This window comes from Vombatus ursinus, unplaced genomic scaffold, assembly GCF_900497805.2.
Source record: "Vombatus ursinus unplaced genomic scaffold, bare-nosed wombat genome assembly UNPS02010394.1, whole genome shotgun sequence".
Taxonomy (NCBI): domain Eukaryota; kingdom Metazoa; phylum Chordata; class Mammalia; order Diprotodontia; family Vombatidae; genus Vombatus; species Vombatus ursinus.
The window spans coordinates 518,893-541,339 of NW_020950172.1; the positions used below are offsets into that span (position 1 = coordinate 518,893).

The 22,447-nt window shown below is 49.2% G+C and overlaps 1 protein-coding gene across 1 annotated transcript in view; it reads right to left on the bottom strand.

Moving 5' to 3' along the window:
• PHF21B (PHD finger protein 21B) overlaps positions 1–21,441 on the bottom strand; it is a 137,720-nt gene extending 116,279 nt beyond the window's left edge. The window contains exons 1-2 of the mRNA XM_027854354.1: positions 21,388–21,441; positions 20,080–20,190 (exon numbers count right to left, since the gene is read on the bottom strand). Of these exons, the coding sequence (XP_027710155.1) occupies positions 20,080–20,190; positions 21,388–21,441 (165 nt within the window). The remainder of the gene's footprint in view (positions 1–20,079; positions 20,191–21,387) is intronic.
• Between the last annotated feature and the right edge of the window lie 1,006 nt (positions 21,442–22,447).

Below are 22,447 nucleotides of genomic sequence, written 5' to 3' on the forward strand. Positions count from 1 at the left end.
CTGTCTCTCTTGTCTCTGTCTCTCTTGTCTCTCTCTCTTGTTCTCTCTCTCGCTCTCTCTCTCGTCTCTCTGTCTCTCTCATCTCTCTCTCTCTGCTGCTGATCATTTAAAAAAAAAAGCTATTCTCCTGACTCTGCTCTTCCCTCACTCTATTGCGCTATATCTCTTCCTCCTTTCCCAGCCAAACTCCCAGAAAGGGCTATCTACACTTGTGTTCATGGTCTCTACTTCCTCCCCTCCACCCACTACTTAGCTCCTTGAAGTCTGGGTTCCAACCCCACCAACTCCACTGAAATCCTCCTCTCCAGACTGAGCAAGACTCTCTTAAGTGCTGCATCCTCTGCATCTTTGCTAGCCTGTACGCTGCTGGCCGCTCTTACCTCCTGAGCACTCTCTCTGCCCGGGCTTCTACGACACTGTTGTTACCTGGTTCTTCTCCTACCTAGCTGAAGGATCCTTCTCAGTCTCCTTTGCTGAGTCGCCTTCCACCCATTTTATGTGGCTGTCCCGAAGGCTCTGTCCAGGGATTTTTCCCCCGATGACCTCAAGAATTCCCCCACAGTTCAGCTGTCATCTCTGACTCTGCAGCCCTCTCACCCTGGAAGAGCCCTTCACCACTGCAGTTTCTCCAGGACACTCCACTTTTTAGGAAAGTGCCCAAGCCAGCTACATTCACTCCTTTGTTCCTCTCTGGGATTTGCCCCAAACTCTCCAGTCTCCTTTCTCCGCTTGTATACCTCCCCCACCCCCCCTTTGCAGTTTCCTTGTATTCTTGCTTAATATAGCTGCATCCCCAGTGTTCGGCATGGTGTCAGGCATACAGAAAGGGCTTTAAAATGCTTGTTAACTTAACTTGGCTCTGACAAGGACTTCCAGAGCTCCAAATCAAGTCAGACTCTTCTTTACTCCAGTGCCAGATCTCTGCCTGTCTGTGTCCCACCATCATCTCAAACTCACCATGTTCGAGACAGAATAGGCTAGTTTCCTCCCTAACCTGAATGTCCTTGTCAATGTGGAGGATGTCCCCATCTTTCCAGTTGGCCAGGCTCACAGGTTCAGCTATTTGCAAGGCCCTCAGTCTCCAGAACAAATCAGTTGACAAGTCTATCCATTCTACCTCTACACCCCTCTCCTGGTCTCTATTGGCCCCACCATCTCCCAAGTTCAGACCTTCCTGGTCCTGTTTTCTCTGGACCACAGCACTAATCTCCTAATTGATTCCCCTGCTTCCAGTCTTCTCTCTCTTACCAACCTTCTATTTAGCTTCCTAAAGAATCATCCTACGCTATGGCAAAGCTCTAACCATCATCTCACCTTCACAGAATTATCCACTGGCTCCCTATTGCCTCTTGGACAAAACATGACCTCTTTGGCCTGACCTCTGAAAGCTGTGCTGAACCTTATACCAACTTCTCTTTGCAGATTCATTTCACATAACTTCCCTTCAAGTCTGCCATTTTCCAAGCAAACTGGCCTGCTCTCTATTCCCCAAACATGACCTATCATCTCCCATATCAATGCCTTTGCCAAGGCTGTGTCCCATGCCTGGAATGCCCTCCCTTGTCCTCTTTACACCTTAGAATCTTTAGCTTCCTTCAAGGATCAGCTCAAGTGCTGCCTGTTCTCGGAAGCCTTTCCTGATTTCTGCCAGCCCCAAGTTCAAGGTTCTCTCTCACTCCTCATATCACCATGTTTACGTATCTTTGTATATTTTACATCCCCTCAATCAATTCAATGCTCTGAGAGGGCAGAAATTTTTTTTCATCTTTTTCTTTTCATCTCAAAAATCTAACTCACTGCCTTGCATCGATTAGGCACCTAACAAATGTTTGTTGAATTGAATTCAGCTGCACTCCTGGCAAAATTCTACAAGGTATTATTCAAGAAAAAGGTAGTAAGGGATAGTGGTTAGAAAGCTGGCCTCCAAATTAGGAAGAACTGAGTTAAAGTCCTGCCTGAAGCACAAACACTATATGACCATGGACAAGGTACTTAACTTTCTGGTGCCCCAGTGTTGACCTGCATTAGCGGAGGAGATTTCCTTACTAGGGGTTCCCTACACTAATGAAATTATAGGCCTGGTACAGAAAGAAATATCCGAGGGAGGACTAGCAAATGTCTAGAAAAGATAGCAACAACCAATCACCAGAAACCCACCCAGCTTCACCCACAACAGATCGCCCAGGGCTAGCCTAATTTCCTGTCTGCCAGAGCTACCAGACTTCAACATCAGAGACTGCTCTAGAGAAAGGTTCCCTGGACTTCAACAAAACATTTCCCAAAGTCTCTCTGGCTACTCTTTGAATGCTGTGCGAAGCCATGGGTCAGACAGGAGTGCACTTAGGTGCATGTGCAGTGGGGTGAAAAGGAAAACTCAAAAGAAGTTAGCAACAGCCCCATGTCCACAGAACAGGAGATCTCTAGTGGCACATCCCAGCTTGGTATTAGGGCCTGTCCCTGAACTATCTGACATTTTTATTAGTGAGTTGGAAATAAGGTGGAGACTGACTACTCTCAAGATTTTCAGATGGCCTGCTGGTAGAGTTGTGAACTAATCCAACCATTCTGGAGAGCAGTTTGGAATTATGTCCAAAGGGCTATAAAACCATGAGCAGCCTTTGACTCAGCAATATCACTACTAGGTCTGTATCCCAAACAGATCAAAGAAAAATGAAAAGGACACATACATACAAGAACATTTACAGTAGCTCTTTTGTGGTGGCTAAGAACTGGAAATTGAGGGGATGCCCATCAATTTGGGAAGGACTAAACAAGTTGTGGTATATGATTGTGATGGAATATTACTGTGCTATAAGAAATGACAAGCAAGATAGTTTCAGAAAAACCTAGAAAGACTTACATGAACTGATGCAGAGTGAAGTAAGCAGAACCAGGAAAACACTGTACACAGTAACAGTAATATTACATAATGAAGAACTGTGAATGACTTAGCTATTCTCAGTAATACAATGATCTAAGACAATTCCAAATATCTCATGATGAAAAATGCTACCTACCTCCAGAGAAAGAACTAGAGTCTAAATGTAGACCAAAGTATACTATTTTTAACTTTCTCTCTCTTTTATTTTTTGTTTGAGTTTTCTTATACAAAATGGCTTAGATGGAAATGTTTTACATGACTGCATATGTAGAATCTATATCAGATCACCTACCATCTCAGGGAGGGGGGGAGAGGAAGGAGGAAGAGAGAGAATTTGGAATTCAACATTAAAAAAAAGAACGTTAAAAATTGTTTTACATATAATTGAGGAGGAATTAAATATTACTTTAAAAAAAGACGTGCAATGGCAACAAACAAGGAGGGGTGGCTAATACGTTGGAAAACAGCCCATCTCCCTTCCACCTCCTTTTCCCCAGTCACACAGTGGCCACCATTCCCATTTGGACCCTCATCGCCTCTCAGCCCAACTGTTACAAGAAGTTCTTAGTTGGACTCAGCAGCCAAGCCTCGCCTCATCTCCCTCTAGTTTATCTTCCCCAGCTGCCAAACTGATAAACCCCAAAGCCTAGATGTAACTACATCGCTCCCATGCTCAAAATGATTCAGTGATTCCCTTTGCCTCTAGTATGAAACACAAACTCCAGTTTGGCAGTAAGAGCTTTTCCCAAACTGCCTCCAATTTGTATCAGTGCTGAGAAGGAACTTAGAAGAGAAACTGTCAGAGATGAGAAGGCTCTTAGAACACAAAACGTCAGGGCTGGGAAGGGTCTGAGATCAAGGGATATTAGGGCTGGGAGGGGCCTCAGAACAGGGGATGTCAGAACTGGAGGGGCCTGAGAGCAGGGGATGTCAGAGCTGAAGGGACCTGAGAACAGGGGATGTCAGAGCTGGAGTGGCTTTAGAACATGGAATGCTGAGGGCTACAAAGACCTTTGAACGATAGGCAGTATATTTGGAATTTTTCTGATCCTGAAGCCAGAGAACAGGGGCTCCAAGCGGGACCCTTGTCCTTACAGCCCAGTGCCTAATACGTAGTAAATGCTTAATAAATGTTTATTGATTGGTTGATCCTACCTCAGATGCTTACGAGCTGTGTGACCTTAGGCAAGTCAATCACCTTCTCTGAGCCTCACCCATGAAATGGGGATAATAATGGCATTGATCTCAAAGAGTTGTTGTGAGGATTAAATGACATGACATATAAAAAAGGTTTTGCAAACCTTAAAGGACCACATAAGTTGACTTTCTTGTCGTTGTTAATTTCTACTACATCTCCGCTGTGTCTGGGATAGCTCTGGGCCTTCTTAATCTGTGTGCCTTAGAACCTCACCGTTCACTATAGAGCAAAGGATGGACCAGACAGGAGGTGAGGCCTGTGCAGTTCATGTGACATAGGACTGGGGTTTCATCCAAGGTCATCTGGGTCCACTGACACCTGCCCAGAAAGTGTCCCAAGCCCCCACCCCAGACCAGGGCTCTTCTTCCAAAACTTAAGCCCCATTTTCCCTTCAGTTAAAAAAAAATACTAATCGGTCTGAGGATCAAGTGTGTGCACAAAACCAGAAGACAGAGAATGGCAGCTTTGTCCAAAAATAGCCAGTGGCCTGCAAGCTGGGTGGGAGAGGAGGCGGCCTTCCCTTTCAGCCATGTCCATTGAGAACCTTTGGGTTTCTCATCGGCAGGCAGGCTGAAGGCAGACGCCTCTTTCATTAGCATCACCGAGCAGCAGCAATCTGAATGGACCAGTTGGGAGGGAGGAGGCTTGTCTGCCGATTCCTGTGTAGAGTCACCAAGAAGTGCAACCACAATAACAACAAAAAGGCGGGGGTGGAGGGTCCTCAAGAAAATAAATGACTGTGGCAATACCATCAGCCAAACACAGCCAAGCCTCCCGATCTAAGATGTGACAAAATGTGTTGCTAAGATACTGGTGAGAAGCAAGTTCATTAAAGGATACTTTGAAAAAAGGCTGTCAGGCTCTGCTCCCGATGGGGGCTCCGGGGGACCATCCCCTGAGCTCAGCATTCCATCCAGCCTCCATCCAGAAGGCTCAGCAGCACTGGTCCATCATGGTGCTTCACTGAGATGCTGACCTTGTGGGGAGGAGGGCTATGGGGCTGCAGTGCTCCCACTGAAAGAAATGCTCCAGGCACCATTGGAGGCAACTGCCAAGAGATTTAGGATTAAATCCTGGCTCTGAAATGTACAAGATAATTCACTTTCACATTGTAGATCGTCCAATTCAATGAAAATAAAACCACTTAGACAACACCCACTGTGTGCCAGGCACCAAGGATGCACCTACTGTGTGCCAGGCTTCAGGCTATGCTCTGAGGATGCAAAGACAAAGAGAAACCATCCCTGTCCTCAAAAAGCTTCCATCCCACTGGTCCAGCACACAACACCTAGAGAGACGAGTCAATACAGAATGCACGCATGGAAAACCTTGGCATGTCGACGTAGACTGTGAAAATAGGAAAAACCATAGAGGTCCTGTTATCCACCTCTCTCATTCAACAAAGAAGCAAACGGAGACCAAGGATGACAATGGGCCACAGCCAAGGTCACACACCTTACTAGTTACAGAGGCAAGAAGAAAGTCTCAGGTCTTCCCACCCATCGGGAGGTGTGCCTCCCATGTAGAGGTGCAGGGCCATCACCAAGAATCCAACGAGTTCTTCGGACACTTTCCAGAATCTCAGAATATTCAGGGACCTTAAATTACTTCAAATTCAACCTGCCCCTGGCCAATATCAGCACCAAGTGGCTACCAGCCTTTGCTTCAAGTCCTCCAGTGACCAGGAGCTCACTACTCCCTACGCCAGCCAATCCTCCTTGGGACGGGTCTCATTGTTAGACCTATCGAGGATGGTTTGCCCATAATAGTTGCCCTATTACACTTGGTGCCTGGGGGCTCAGTGGGTACAGCACCGAGCCTGGCATCAGGAAAACTCATCTTCCTGAATTCAAATCCAACCTCAGACACTTGCTAACTAGCTGTGTGACCCTGGACAATTCACTTCAGTTTACCTCAGTTTCCCCATCTGTAAAATGAGCTAAAGAAGGACATGCGAAAACAGGGGGTATTTCCTGTACTTGCCAGGCTCCCTCTGGTCTCCTTAGATTCTCCACCACAATGCCCTCCTTTCCTACTCCTGCTTCTCAGACTCAGAGGTTTCCTCCAAGACTCTACTGCGGAGTTGCATTAATCATGAGACGAGTTGGTATCACTGATTATTGGAACATTACTTGTCACTTTATAGCCTGTGTCTCACATTCAATTCAGTATCACAGTCCCCAACATGTGCAGTGTTCCTTACATTTTCAGGTTCATTTATATGCACATATTGGCGTTCTGCGTGAATGATATCAAAGAGGAACACCTTTCTTCCTCTCCTCTCTCTCTTCATTCCCTCTTTCTTCCCTCATCTTTTTTCTCTGTCCTCTCTTTCCTTTTCCCCTCAATCTTCTATCCTTCTCTTCTCTCCTTTCATTTCTCTCTCACCCTCTCTTCCCTTCACTCTTCTCTTTTCTTCATATAGCCTTCTCTCCTTTCTCTCTTTCTCTCCTTTGCCCCCCTCCTCTCCCTCTACACACTCAAATCTGCCAAATTGTCCAGCCAGAATATTTTGCATCTTCTTCATTGCTAAGAAAAGCTTCACTTCATCTGCAAATCTTTAAGTAATAAATGAGAGTTCCAAGAGCTTCATGAAATGGAAACTTAGCAAATAGAGGTCTACCTGCCCTGGGTGTCATCGTGAGTTCTGCTCTCAACCAAGGGATTCAAATCCCAGGGCACAAAGAGAAAAGGGGTGACTAAGAAAAAAGCCAGAGTCCAGTCCCTACTTCCTCACTAGGTGGACAATTCCTTCATTTCACTAAGCCTCAGTTTCTTGCTCTGGGAAATGGGGAAAATAATCTCTGTCCTGCTTCCCCCACATATACATACCCCAAGGTTGTTGGGAAGATCAAATGAGCTAAGCATGTCTATGGAATCTACAAAGTGTCCCATGAAGGTGAGTTGCAATTATTACCAATACCAACAATGCCATGTGTGGTAGTTTTTTGTTTGTTTTATCTGAAATTTTCCTTGGCTTGACACAAACACAAGACGGCAAAGGCAAGCTTCATGATCCTTTTGAAAAAAAGCCTAGGGCAAATTGTCAAAGACGAAAAAAAGATGAGCAAAGTGAAATGGAAAAACAGTAAGGAATTTCAGGTGGAGTTGTGAATTGTTCCTATCATTCTGGAAAGCAATTTTCAATTACACAAAGAAAATGACAATAATGTCCATACCCCACCAACCAGAGATCCCATGGCTCGGCACATACGAAGGAGGTCAATGACAAAAAGAAAGGTTCCATAAACACCAAAATATGCAAAGAACTGGAGATAAAGTTGATATCTGTCCACAGGGAAATGCTTTGGTCATCAATGTAAAGGAATATCCTTACACCATTAGAAACAACGAATGTAATGAATACAAAGAAGTATGGAAAGATTTAGACGAACTGATCCAGAGTGAAGGAAGCAGAACCAGGAAAAGAATTAGCAAAATAAGCACAATAATTTCGTTGGAAAGCACAAAAATCTGAAACTGAACACTGCATAATTAAGAAGAAGTTTGTCTCTAAACAAGGGATGAGATGATGCAGCTCCCTCCCTTCTTTGCATGAGTGAGACACTACAGGTGTGGAACTCTGTCACACTCAATTTGTGTCGGTTAGTTTGACTCAATCGCTCCCATATCCCCTTCCTCTTTTTTATGTTTTGTCCCTGGGTAAAGGGTTGGAGGTGGGCAAAGGATGCATTCAGAAATGAAGGGAATGTAAAACAAAAGATGTCAACCAAAATTAATGATTACAAAAAGAAAATACAAAGGACTGGGGGGTTTAGTAGATTATAAGATCAATATGAAGCAAGAGTGCAGTGAGGCTGCCAAAGAAATCTAATGCCAAGCTAAGTGACCACAGTGTCCACAGTCCAAGTAGCAATGTTTCACTATCTGCTGTGTTAGTCAGACCACGTTTGGAGGAGCGTCTTCAATACTCCTGGGATGCCCACTGATAAAACGACCCAGAGACTCACGTCCCATAAAGACGTGACAAAGGGCCAGAGGGTGTTTGGCCTGAAGAAGACTTGAGAGAAACAGGATAACTCTGTCCAAGTATTTGAAGTCATGTACATGAGAACTTATATTTGATCCCAGATGAAAGAACTAGAAAGAATGGGTAGAAATCAGAGGAAAGGAGATTTCAATTTGATACATAATATTATATATAATATATAACAATAATATAAATATATACATATAATATATACATATATGCTATAAATAAATATAAATATATACTAATAATATAAAAATAATAATTTTTGCTGTTCAGTCACATCCAACTCTTCATGACCCCATTTGGGATTTATCTTATTGTATATATGTAAAAGGGAAAGCCAGCTGTAAGTAACAAAGACCCACATTTTGATGCACAATCCTCCTTCTCTGTTCTACTCTCTATAAACGTACGCCCATTCTGGTTTTGTGGTTGTTCAGTCATTTCAGTCATGTCTGACTCTTTGTGTCCCCATTTGGGGTCTTCTTGGCAAACATATTGGTTTGCTACTTCCTCCTCCAAACAGGGTTAAGTGACTTGCCCAGGGTCACATAGCTAGTAAGTGTCTGAGGTCAGATTCAAACTCAGGAAGATAAGTCTTCCTGACCCCAGGCCTGATGCTCTGTGCACTATGGTGTCCCCTAGCTGCCCAATAATAATTAGAACTATCTAAAAGTGAATGGGCTGCCTTGATGGTAGTGAGCTCCCTGTCCCTGGACTTTTCCAGCAAGGCTCAAGATGATTACTTACCTTACTATACTGTAGACGAGAGGTGTTCAGGCAGAGGTGGACCCAATGTCTAAAAGGTCCCACTGGACTTAGAGGTTCTATAATTCTGTGACTGGGCTGTGCCACAACACTTTTCTTGTCACACCCTGGAGGCTCATGTGAATATCCCTCATGGTTCAGAAAGAAGACTCCACCATTGAATTGAGTGGGTTCCCAACCTATATAGGACACCAGAGTTTCCCCAAAGAAGCTCAACCCTGCCTTCATCTGCCCTGAATGAGACCTTTCTCCCTCTGAGCCTCAGTTTCCTCATCTGAGAACTAAGAAAATTGCACTAGATGAATCAAAGCCACATTTAGCTCTAAAACGCCAGCAAATTAACCCAGCAGCAACCCCCAGCTTCTACCAAAGCCAAACTAAAGGCTAAATCCAAGCCTGGAATCCACTCCAGTTTTCAAATATGCAGAACTCTGCTGACGTGTCCTTTCCCGCCCAAGGCCAACCAGGTGGCCTCAGCTACTCTGGGCAGCAAAATAAAAGAAAATAAGTTGGGAGTCCTAGCCCACTGCTTTTGGGCTTCTCAATCACTGCTGGCTCTTACAGACCAACTCAGGGACAAAGGTGGACATCTGCACACACACATGCACAAATACACACGGAGACACATGCACACATTCAGACACATGCACACACGAGTGCACACACACAGATATATGCACACATACAAACAATGCGTACACACATACAGAGACACATGTGCACACAGACATGCACACATTCAAACACATGCACACACGAGTGCACATACACAGATACATATATGCACACATACAAGCAATGCGCACAAACATGACGCCCGGAGGCACTACATCCAAAGACCACAGAGTCCTAGCAGTAGACAATTCTAGTGTTAGAAAGGACTCAGGGGGCAGCAAGGTGGCGCAGTGGATAGAGCACCGGCCCTGAAATCAGGAGGACCTGAGTTCAAATCCAGCCTCAGACCAAACACTTGATACTTACTAGTTGTGTGACCCTGGGCAAATCACTTAACCCCAATTGCCTTAAAAAAAAAAAAAAGGACCCGGAGACCTCATCCAAACCCTGCCTGAAGCAGGGCTCCCCTCCATGGCACCTTTACCAAGTGGTCATCCAGCTTGTGGCCAAAGTCCTGCAGCAAAGGCGATAGACAACACAGCTGGGAGACTCTGGTCTTGGGGCCAAACGCTGGGGTTGGGGCTGGTGGGGCCACTTCCTGCGGGCTGCTTCCCCTCTGTGTGCATCAGTTTCTTCTTCAGTAAAATGAGGAAGGTCCTCTCCTCAAAATTTTAGGGAGCCTTCCACTGGTCCAGCCCCTTAGGAAGGCTCTGCCTATTGGGAATTTTTGTCTGATTTTGAGCCGAAAGCTATATGGCGGAAGACACGGCCTCCCCTCGGCCCACTGCTGGAGGTTCAGCCCTCCTTTCTCCACCCTCCTCGGGACCTGCACACTAGGTCTTCGGCCCCATCTGAGAGACAGTGTGCCTCGCTAGCTTTCCAGAGAGGCTTCTGCTGGTAGTCCAAGGCTGGGCAAGGAGCTGCCTCACCAAGTTCCCACGACCCTCCGCAGTTCCTGAATCAAAAGAAGGAAGGACATTGTCTGCATCCAAAGAGAGCGGACACGGCCCCCGGAGAGCCTGAGAAGCCTGCGCCCCCTGTAGGCCATTCCTGCAGCACCCAGGGAGCTCAGTCTTGGGAGGTCAGGATGGCAGAGCCCTGCCAGCTTCTAGGAGACCAGGGCAGCCGGAACCGGCTCGGTCATCCAACAGCCCAGAAAAGCTCACGTGGGCTACAGCTCGGTCCAGTCAGCTAGATCCCTTACTGTGAACCAAACAAATGTGCATTTTGTTGAGCCCAGCTTTTCCTGGCCCCTGGACGCTGTGATTTCATTGGTGGAAGAAATGCCCGAGGAGACTCTCTCTGCGGAGGCAGACCCGCACCTCCTCTGAGCTGTTGAGGGACTGGCCCAGGGTTACGTGGCCAGGGAAGGTCAGAGCCCGGAGCAGGATGGTGGTCTTGGTGACTCTCTCCAAGGCCGGCCTCCTGGTCACTCTACCACCCTGCCCTAGAAAGCAGCAAGCTAAACTGGCATCTGCCTTCCTCTGGGTCCCCCTCCATGTCAGACCCCGAATGGGCAGCAGCTCCAAAGCCTCAAGCCCCTAGCCCCAGCCTCCCACGCGGGCCTCAGGCAAGAGTGAAAACAACTACTCTGGCACATTCCGGTTTGCAGAGCACTTCACAGGGCTTATCTCATCTGACGTCACAGGACCTGTTGCTACTCTCATCTAGGGATGTGCCCGGGGTCACACAGCTAGCAAATGTCAAAGGCTGGATTTGCACTCAGGTCTTCCTGACTCCAGGTGCGGTGCCCTATCTACTCTGCCTCTAGAATTCCATTCCTGATCTGAGGTAAGTGATTTCATTTTTGGAAGCTTTCCTCTTCTCATCTATAAAATACGAGACTTGGATATCTCCTGTTGTTCAGTCATGTCTAATTCTCCATGACCTCATTGGGAGTTTTCTTGGCAGCAATACTGGAGCAGTTTTCCACTTCCTTCTTCAAATGAAGAAACTGAGGCAAACAAGATTAAGTGACCTGCCCAGAGTCACACAGCTATTAAGTATCTGAGGCTGAATTTGAATTCAGGACCTCCTGACTCCAGACTTAGCTTTGCCACCACACTGCTCTGTCTCTGTTAAGAGTTCCACAAAATTCAAAGTGCCACAAAACTATTGGATATTATTAACCAAGCTCAAAAATTATGTTGCTGTTGGATGTTTTTTTTTCCCTTTTGAGAGACAGGGGCAGCTTAGTATCCTTAGACACTGCCTTACCTGAGTTGGAGTCCAGGCTCAACCTCGTCCTAACTGGGAGACCTTGGACAAGTCCACTCCATTTCTCTAGTTCCTGTTTACTCCCTCATCCATAATGCTGCATCTCCTCGCAGGGCTTCTGGAGGATGGACATAAAATGTTTTGTACCCACAAAGCACTAAATAATGATACTAGCAACAACAACAATAGTAAGTAACTGGCCTTGGTAAAGTGCTTGGTGATTTGCAAAGCACTTTACTTATATCATCGCGTTGGAGCCTGATAAAAAATCTGGGAGGGAGGTATTTTCGGTATCATCCCTATTTTATAGATGAGGAAAGTGAGGCTCAGACAAGTGAAGGGCCTTGCCTAGGGTCACCCTGTCAGCAAATGTCAGAGGCAGGATCTGAACCCAGGCCTTCCGGGTTCCAGGTTCAACATTCTGTCTTCGAAGCTTCAGATAAATGGCAGCTGAAGAATTCCACAGGCACCAGGAGGGAAAATAGGATCCTCTTATCCTGACCCCCCCACACAGAAAGGCCGGCAGAGAAAGGCCAGTGCTATTGGACCAGAGACTGGCCACATCCCTTACCTGGTCCCCTGAAATCACCTGCACCCAAAGCCTTGATCCCTTCTTAGCAAATCGCAGAGACTTCTACCATGCCATAAAAAGAAAGTGAGCTTGCTATTCCACAGGGCTGCATGCTTTGGGAGGAAAGCCCTGCTCCACTCCAGGCCTCAATTTGCCCATCTGCAAAAGGGCCTGGGCTGAATGACCTCTCAGGACCTCCCAGCGCTTACAGGCGTTCTGCCATTCTCTGCGCAGCAGCAAGGTAGCATCACAGAGAGAGGGTCAACTCAGGGTCAGAAAGACCTGCCCCTGAGCAAGTCAGGTAAACTCTCTCAGCCTGGGTTTTCTCATCTATGAAACAGATAGCGCCTACCTCACAGGCTTGCCAAGGATCAAAAGAGATACTATATTGCAGCACTTTGTGAACTTTGAAGGGCTGTGTAAATACCAGCTAGTTCTGACCTTCGTGTTCCAAGGCTCCACCCAGCTCTGACACTCTGGGACTGTGGTCAAAAGGGTCCAGACCCTGGTGAGTTCCTTCCCTTTCAACTCTCTGGGTCTCAGTTCCAACTCTTGTAAAACGAGGCCAACGCCTCCCCACTGTGGGCCTCACCTTGCTGAAGAATGGACAGCCCAGGAGTGCGATGGGTGGAAAGCACCTTGTATACCACAAGGCGTGACTGTAGTCTTGAGGGACCCTGGGCCCTTTTTCTGAAGCCAATGGCCTTGGGAGGGGGCACTTGCTAGGTCCACAACAGGTATCATGGACCACTCCCCTAACCAGGCATCATTATGGGATCAAAGGCAGTGATCAGCAGAGGCATCTCGCTGAAGAAACTCAAAGTTAATTGAGATCAACTGTGTTCTTCAGACAGCTGGTCTTTTAAGTGGCTAAAATATCAAAGCAAATACTTTAGAGTAGGTAGCATGGATATTTCTGAGGCCACTCAGCAGTGAGCCAAGCCATTGTCATGCAGAAAAGTCAGCAGGATAGGAGGAAAGATGCAGATCCAAAGTAGGTCTCACCCTCCCTAACGCGCCCCAAATGCAACCTGGCCCGGGCCTCTACTTCCCTAAGTCAGACCCACACCAGGAGCCTCCAGCAATGTGCGGCAGAGAGGGGAGAGAAACATAGTGGGGAAGGAGGCTGAAAAGGGGGGTGGGAACAGGAGGAGAGGGAAGACAGGAAAGGGGAAAAGGAAGAAGAAATGAGGAAAAGGGAAGGGAGGAGGAGGAAGCAGAAAACGGGGGTGGGAACAGGAGGAGAGGGAGGACAGGGTGGGGGAAAAGGAAAAAGAAATGACGAAGAGGGAAGGGAGGAGGAGGAGGGGGAAGAAGGGGAAAAGGGAGGGAGAAGAGGAAAGACAGAACAAAACCAAAGAGGGATATGGAGCATAGAGTTAGATGGGAGGAGAAGGCCCTTCACCGAATCGTGTGCAGGGCTGCATTCTTACCAGGCCCCAGTATAAAGCCCTGTCTAAGGGGCAGCAGCCAGGAATGATTACGATGGGAGAGGGAAGGAAGCCTTACTCCCCTCCACCTCCAATCAAGCAGCTAAGAAATATTAGCCAGCGAGGGTTGGGTAGAACCAAGCCAGAAGGACCCAGTCAGAGGGGTACTGAGATGGGGCTCAAAGCAAGGCCAGGACCAGGCATGAGCGAGGTGAGTAGTCACCTAGCAGGCAAGCGCTGGATAGGTTATAAACACTCGAGCTTTCTCTCCATGGCACCTGACCTTCCCATTACTGTCCAGAGCACCCCCTCCTCCAGTCACCCGGGCTCTCACCCTAGGCGTCATCATCTACTGTTCAGTGTCTCTCAACTGCCACGTCCAGTCTGTCGCCAAAGCTTTCTGATGTTACCTTTGTAGAATCTGTGCAGTGTGCCTCCTTTGTGTCCTCAGATATTACCACTCCCCTGGTTCAGAACCCCATCACCTCACGCCTCCCTGTTGCGCCCCCCCACCCCCCACCCCTGCCTCAAGTTTCTTCCCACGCTGGCCCATGCTCCACTCGGCTGCTAAACTCATCTTCCAAAACAGCGGTCTGACTGGGTCACTCCCACCTCCGCTCAATCAATTCCACTGGCTCCCTATTGGCTCTGAAAGCAAACATAAAATCTCTTTGGCCTTCAAAGCCCTTCACAGTCGAGCCCTCCATCTTTGCAGTCTTCTTACACCTTCCATTCCCCCCATACATACTCTCACACACACACACACACACACACACACACTCTCAAAATCCTTACACCCTCCTGAATACCAAGCAATCCTGGAACAATGACCTCCTAAGCCATTACTCACACAAGAAACTCCATTCCCAACTGGGAGCATTTTCCTGGCTTTCTGCCCCCCATTCCTGGACAGCTTTCTCTCCTCATCTCTACCTCCTTCGAGTCCCAGATAAAATCCCACCTTTACAAGAAGCCCATCCTGGGCTTCCCTAATTCTAGTGCCTTCCCTCTGCCAATTATCACCAATGCATCCTGCACATAGCTCACTATACAGAGTTGTGCATGCTGTCTCCCCCATTAGATTGGGAGCTCCTTGAGGGCAGGGTTGAAGCCTTACCTGTCTTTGTGTGCCCAGTACTTATTACAGTGTCCAGTACATAGTAGGTGCTTAAAAATATTTACCGACTGACTAAAGTCTGTGAGGACAGATAGGAAGGGTATTGTATCTGGCCTTTATAACCTCTGCGTTCAGTAGGTACTCAAAAAATGCTTGATTCCTTCAAAAGGTTAATCAATGGTTTACACTGTTGTTGCTGTAGAGAGGAATCAAATCTTCAGGCCAGGTCTCAAAGCAGCTCTTGGGGATCCTTTGGGGTACAGGAAAAATGGGAAATGAACTGAGCCAGAGAACTTGGGTGAAAGCTCCACTCTGCTGTCTAGTACCTTGAGCAAGTCAGTTAACCTCACTCAGCCAAAAAAAATGAGGGGGTTGCACCAGGTGCTACAAATATATGACACGTAGACTTGAGAAAGTCTGGAGAAAGCATCTCCCAGAGTTCCTGCTTGCTACAGAAGCATCCCGAGTACCAACACAAATGGGAGCTTCATCTGGAAGATGCTAACACAGGCAAAGCCAGTGGGTTTTCTGCATCATTGGGGATTTCTGGCAAGGACCAAACACTTGCCTGGTGGTGGCTCTATCCCTCCCACTTTTATGAAGACTGAATCCTGAGTCTGCAGATAAAACTGCCCACAAAAGGCTCCATTCATTTACAACTTTTTTTTCTGGTCAGATAATGGTCCTCATTGTCAACCATTCATCTGGGACCATTTTTGTCTGTTTTCATTTTTAGTGGTTAACTTTTTCTGAGTTGACTGTAAAGTTGGAGCTTCTGAAAAACAACTTAGTCAGTTTAGAAGTGTATGGGGTGTTTCATAGTCCATGGAGGAAGTCACTTCTTTAATAAAAGGGTCAGTACATAGGATGGCTCTGGTATTTACATAAAAATGCTCCAAAGCTTGATGAATTCAATAAAAATGTTATTGCCTCTGTAGATGTGATGTGGACTCCCAGTATCAAGGCAGTGGGTCAGCTACTGGAGTCTTCACAATCCTAGCTTGTTAAAGAAGAAGTGGTATCCTATTGGCAAAAGGTCCAGCCAGAACGAAGTCCCCCCTTGACTTCTGCATTCTTTCTGAGCATACCAGCCATTGATGGTATCATTTTAAAGATGAGGGAAAGGAAAAATGGAAGGTCACTCCTTCCCCAACAGAAAAACATCTAAGGAACATCCCCACTCTCTACCTCCAAACCATCATGATGGAGGCAAAGTCTGGATCACTGGATTGCCTTAAGCAAGAGAATTTCCCTAACAAACCACTGCCTTCTTTAATGTGTGAGCTATTTAAAAATAAAATAAAACCAGACAAGTTACCGATATTTACATGTACAACTCTTTAGGAGGAAGGACAGTTAATGCGAATGGCACATTTCAAGGAGTCCAATGGGAAATGGATGAATGGGGCACTGAAATACATCACTTGCTGTAACTGTATTTCTAACTGACATGGATAATGTTCTCGTCCGTTCACTCACACATGCCTCTTACGTGAACTTCAACCTTCATTGCATCTTACTATTCCAGGGATGGCCAATGCACAAATTCATTGTAGGGCACAAATTCATCACACCCAAACAAAAGTGACAGTGAATTGGCCTTACAATTAGGCAGCTAGATGGCCAAGTTGATAGAACACTGGGCTTCTAAGCAGGAAGATATGAGTTCAAATTTAATAGAAGACACTTAATAGCTGTGTGATCCTGGGCAAGTCACTTGACCTCTGTTTGTCTCAATTGTAAAATGGGGGTAACATTCACAGCACATGTCATGCAGGATTGTGTGAGGATAAAATGAGATGTTTGTAAAGCATTTAGTCCAGTACCTGGCACATATCAGGCATTATATAAATGCTTATTCCCTGCCCTCCACAGGGACAGGCATTTGTAAAAAGTCCAGAGCACTGAAACATCCTTCCCTTCTAACCCCACCAATAGGTCACTCTGTCCAGAATGGGGGAGGAGGGAGAGCATTCCCTCTTCGGGAGCATCATGGGTAATTTAGCCCTTTGGTTAAGACGCTAGTCTCCAAGACCTCCTCAGGTCTGGCCTGGAAATCTCTCTGAAAGTCCCTTTAATGACCTTTCCAAGTAGGAGCCTGCCAATCATTGGCCAACTCTCGGAAGGAATGGCCTAGCCAAGCTCATATTAAGATCACCAAACTCATTTCATTGTTGACCTCTGATGGATTTCAACTCCAAGCTTCCCAGAGAGAGACTAGGCAGCTTTATTAGCATGCTACACCACCTCCTCCTCCCCAGGCCCCCCCTCCCCTTTTCTCCCCTCCCCCCCTCCCCTTCCCTCCCTTCTTTACGAGCCCTTGTTACATAAAATGCCACAAAGGGAAACTGGGGAAAAACATATGCAGCCACAAATCTGAGTTCCAGCCCATCAAACCAAATCTTTATCGTTCTGCAGAGCTTTTCTCTAACTTAGAGATGAGTAAAAAAGAAAAAAGAAAAAAGGAGGGGTGGGAAGGAGTTTGTTTTTAAAGTGTTTTTCTTTAAGAGAGAAAAAGAGAAGGGGGGCGGGGGCTGCCTACGCCTTGTTCCTGGAAGTTCAGACTGAAGGCAAAAAGGCTGCTTGGACCCGAGACCATCTCTCGGTTCGGACCGCCTTCCCGCCTCCTACAGATTCCGCCACGACACCTAATAAATAGTTGCTCATCTCGTAACTACCATCACACACACTGAAACAGTCTGGAAGTAGGTGCTACGATCGGGGAAGAGGTGCCTCAGAAACCGAGGGCCCTCCCACAATCCACTGAAGAGATCCTCCAACTACCCCCTCCCATGGAAGGAAGCCCTGCTAAAGATGCAGGGGCAGGGGGCGGAGAGAAGCCGCAAGAGAGACCTCGAGCCCAGGAGGTGTACCCCTTTTTAAATCGACTCGGAGGAGTCATCAACTTGTAGTTTTATGGGGGGTAGGGGAGACCCACAGTACTCGGAACCCTTAGCTATTACTTCGCGTCAGGTTTGCTTTTTTCTCTCTTTTCTTTTTTTTAAGGAAGAGAAAATCTGTGATTTGATTCCATGCAGTGATTAAGCATCTTTGTGCTCGGCTGAGTCGGGTATTCTAACCCCTCCCCCTCCAAAAAATGGCATCGAAGCAATCAAAATGGTAATGTTCAGCATGAATGGGGCCCCTCCCCCACCCCAAACTCTGCAGACTTTTCTCCATGTTGAGAGGAGAGAGGAACCCCCCCCACTTCGGCACAAAATGGGAGCTCCCACTACCAAAAGGGGAACGCTGACCAACTCCGAGACAATGAACAGAGCTAGGGGCTTTAAAAAAAAATCCATATACACAACACCAAATACAATTCATTCATTTTCCAAAGCCATCCCTCTCCCTCCTGCATCTCCTCCTCTTCCTCTTCCTCCTCCTCCCCCTCCATGACTATCTTTCAGACCAACAGAACCAGCCATATTTCTCCCCCAACCTTCCCTCACTTTTCAACTTTTCCTTCGACTCCTTAAATAAAACACTGAAATCTCAGCTTTCTCCTCTCCGCGCCCCCTCCCCCATCTTCACCCCAGGCCTTCGCCACCAACATCCCTACCCCTTCTCCCACCCTCTCTGAGCAGCAGCTTTTTCAAACAAGACCTCCCCCCCTCCCCTCCCAACCAAGAAAAATGAACCTAGAGGTCCTCCCCTTTTCACTAGCCAGGGGGTGGGACATTTGGCAAATAAATACATTCTACGGGGGGGGGGGAGACAGGGGAGAGGAGGATCTAAGGCTCAGCTCCAAGTTTGGTCCGAAAGAGCTATGCAGCATTCCGAAGGAAAAGCGATCGATTCAGCGAAGGGATCGGAGGGAGGGAGGGAAGAGTGTGAGAAAGAATGGGGGAGATCTAGAAAAAGAGAGGGGGGAGGGAGAAATGTAGTGGCAGGGAGGGGGAAGAGGTAGAAAAGAGGGAGAGGGGGAGGAGAGAAAAGAAAGCGAAGAGAGATGGGGGAGGGGATGAGAGAGAGAGAGAGAGAGAGAGAGAGAGAGAGAGAGTGGGCCGGGGGTTGGGGGGGGCGGGAATCTCCGCCAAAGGGGTTTTGGAAAGCTGCGGGAGACGCAATTGGACGCGATGTAGAAAGTTCTTAGCTGTGGGGGGAGGGGAGGGGTGGAGGCGGAGGGGAGGCTGGGAGGAAGAAAGGGGGTCGGCGGGGGGAAGCTTTGCAATCCGGCAGATCCTGGATGGGTTTTGCAGGCTGCCAGGTTTTGCAGAAGTACAGAACGGGGAGGGGGAGGGGGAGGGGGAGGGAAAGGGGGAAGAAGGAGGGGGAGGAGCAGGGGAGAGGAGAGGGGAGGAGGGGGGAGGAGAAAGGGAGCCGCGTTTGCAGAGCGTGGAAGACGTTTCAGCGGCATCTGTTCGTGGTGCTGAAACCTAACCACGCCGGCTTTTCGCCATCAGCTGATCTCAGCTGAACAAACTCACAATGGCCAACTTTTTCCTCAGCCTGGAGAGAGGGGGAGGGGGGAGGGACACAAGAGAGATGGGATGGGGGAGGGCAACCCAAAATCTTTTCCGAAGCAAACTTTTTCTTTTTGATGAACAAAAAGAAGGCAGCAGCTTCAAGTTTGGGTGGATTGTCTCAGCTGAGGTCGGCTTGGGTTTGGTTTTGTTTTGTTTATGTCTTTCTTCTCCCCCTGCCCCACTCCACCTTCTGCCAGGGCAGGACTTCGGTGGCAAAGAGGACTGGAGGACAAACACGAGTTCAAGTTCCCGGGGCGTGGGGCGGGGGGTAGGAAGAATGGAAAGGGGAGAAGAGAAAGGGGAGGGAGAAAGGCAAGGGTCCCCAGTCCAGAAAAGAAATCAGTCAATTGTGGAGGGAGGTCTTCCAGTGATCGATGTGAACCAGCTCTGCCACAGAAACCAGAAACTGCTGACAAGCCGCCTCTGCCTCCCCAGCCCCTCCCCCCAGGCCCCCAGCCTCCCACTCCCCGGACACGCAAAAGGGCCGTAGTACCAAGGAGCCCAAGACGGCAGCAATGTCCCTATTCCTAAAACATGTCGACCAACTCAAAATGGATGCCTCCGTGGAGGGCGGGGGGGGGGGGGGGGGGGGGGGGAGGGGGGGCTGGACCCCGCGGGGGGGGGGGGGGGGGGAAGTCAGGCAGAATAATTTACATCCTTCCTCCTGGCCCTGGCCCAGGCTGCATCTGGGGTCGTTTCCGAACCACAAGGGCCCACCTGGGCTCCCCGCAGAACTTTAGGATTCCGGCCTAAAGCATTTTTCGCTAACGCAACCACTTTTCAGATCCTGAGAAAGTGCATTGTCCAAACCCTGGTCACCTCAGGACCGGCAGATGAGTGAAGAACGGCAGGAGCCAGCCTTACTTGTCTCTGGTTAAGGGCCGCTATCCGGGAATGCCTCTCTGGGAGCTGTTTCTTAAGGTCGCCGTTCTGCAGAAAGAGCGATAAAAAGAAAGAAAGAAATGACTGACATCGGGAAGAAGGCGGCGGGTTCTCAACTCCCCAGCAAGGGAAACTAGGGAGGGGGCCCAGAGGAGAGGAAAGCCTGGGGCGCTTGGGGGGTTCGGGGCACAACCCCACAGGAAATCTGGGCCAGATAAAGTTTCTCCCTCTCGGCGCCTGGCACGAGGGCTTTGATGCCACCAGGAGAAACCCCAGCGGCAAGCAGGCAAGGTTTGCATTTACCTGTGGCTCGGCAAGCCTCATCTGAGCAACTAGTTTGGGCCGGTCTTTCTCTTAATCACCCCAGAGGAGGGATCGCGATAGGTTTCAAGTTTAGTGATTGTTTTCTTTAAAAAACGAACCCCCAAAAGCCAGACATAGGAGTGAGTGTGAGAGAGGAAGACTGCGTGTGAGTGTGTGTGTGTGAGTGCGAGTGAACTGGGGGGGGGGAGGAACAAAGAGCCAAGTAAACACAGCGAGTCAGTTTCAAGCAAAGCTCATAAATATTCAAGTCTCGTCCTAATCTCTCCAACACACACGCACGCACATGCACACTCACTCTCCCTCTCTCTCACACACACATGCACACTGGTGCACACACACACACATATACACACTCATGCACACTCGCCCAAGCACTAGCAGTCGCAAGATCACTCCGGATTCCAACGGGAACAAACCATAACTCCCGGCAACATTCTGCCAAACTACTTTGACAAAGTGGGCGGATGGCGCAGGGGAGGAAGGGGGCGGCGGGCTGCAGGGCGCAGGTCTGAAGGGGGGCATTTTAAGCGAACCCCGAATCCCCCATCCCCAAGATTCCCCTCCGCAGCGCAATAGCGATGGGAGCCTGAGCAAAAGGCGGGGGGGGGGGGGGGGGGGGGAGAAAAGAAGAAGAAGAAACTAGTTGTTTGGTTTTTTTTCGTATTGAGCTTGTAACACGAGAGCCGGGTACATCCCTCCCTTCACGTCAAGCCCGAGTTCCCTCTGGGAGACTCAGTCTCTTTCTCTCGCTAAAACTCTGGGTGTAGGGCTCTGGCTTTCTCTCTCTCTCTCTCTGTCTGTCTCTCTCTCTCTCTCTCTTTCTCTCTCTGTCTCTCTCTCTCTCTCCCCACCCCCCATCTATGTCTCTCTGTCTCTGTCTCTCGGGGCTAACTCCCAAGACCAGAGCCCACCCCCACTTACCTGATGACCCTGGATCCCCACTTTTAACGCCTCCTGGAGGCTCTGGAGCTCCATTCCTGTAACTTGTCGGGCACTTTGCAGCCAGTTGGAGCCTCGATCCCAGGGAGGCTGTCAGGCCTCACAGGGGAGCGGAGATGGGGCTACGATCCCCTAGCGTCCTCCCGGGGAAAGAGGAGGAGGTAGGGGAAGGGGGGAAACTTGACGGGGCGGGGGAGGGGGGAGGAATCAGCCCCCTCCCCCACCAAAAAAATCCACGGCAAACGGCCACCTCCCCTAGGCGGACCACGATAGCCACCCCCCTCCAACCGAGCTCCAAGCGGGCGAAGGGCGGCCACAGCCAGGGCAGACAACGAACAACTCCGGGCGCAGCAAAGCAAGTTGGGAGTGTGCGAGTGGGGACAGCGCGAGTTAGTGCCGAGTGGGAGTGGGAGTGGGAGGGGGCGCCCGGGCGCAGGACTCGGCCTCCTCGGGGCGCCCCGACGGCCCAGCCCCCGCCCGCCGTCCGGAGCCCGCCTTCCAGCCCGAGCGAGGCAGGCAGGGAGGCAGGCCGGCAGGCAGGCAGGGAGGGAGGCAGGGACTATATTTCCGTACCCGAGTGCGCGCCTGGATTTCCCTCGGCCTCGAGAAAAAGTTGTGCCTCGGCCGTCAATGCTAATTCGGCAGTGCCCGGATGGAGCGGGCAGGGGAGGGGGGAGAGCAAAGGGGGAGGGGGAGAGGAGGGAGGGGGAGGGGGGAGAAGGGACTGAAAGAATCCTCCGCCCCCCGCGCCCCCCCCCCCCCCCCCCCGGGCCCCGCGCCCCGGGGGGCCCGCGGCGAGCTTGAGAGAGAACAAGGGAAGGGGAGGGGGCAAGCGGAGAGGGAAGGGGGAGGGGGCAGAGAGAGATCCTGGGAGAGCGGCCCAAACTCTGGGCCGGGGGAACTTGGAAAGTGAGGGGGGAGAGGGCTGAGGGGCCCGACCCTCCCGCTCCTCATCCCGGACCCGGCTCTCCACCCTGGCCCCCCCCCCACCCCAACCCCCACTCAAAGAATCGCGGCGCTGCCGGGCCGGGCTGCGGGGTTG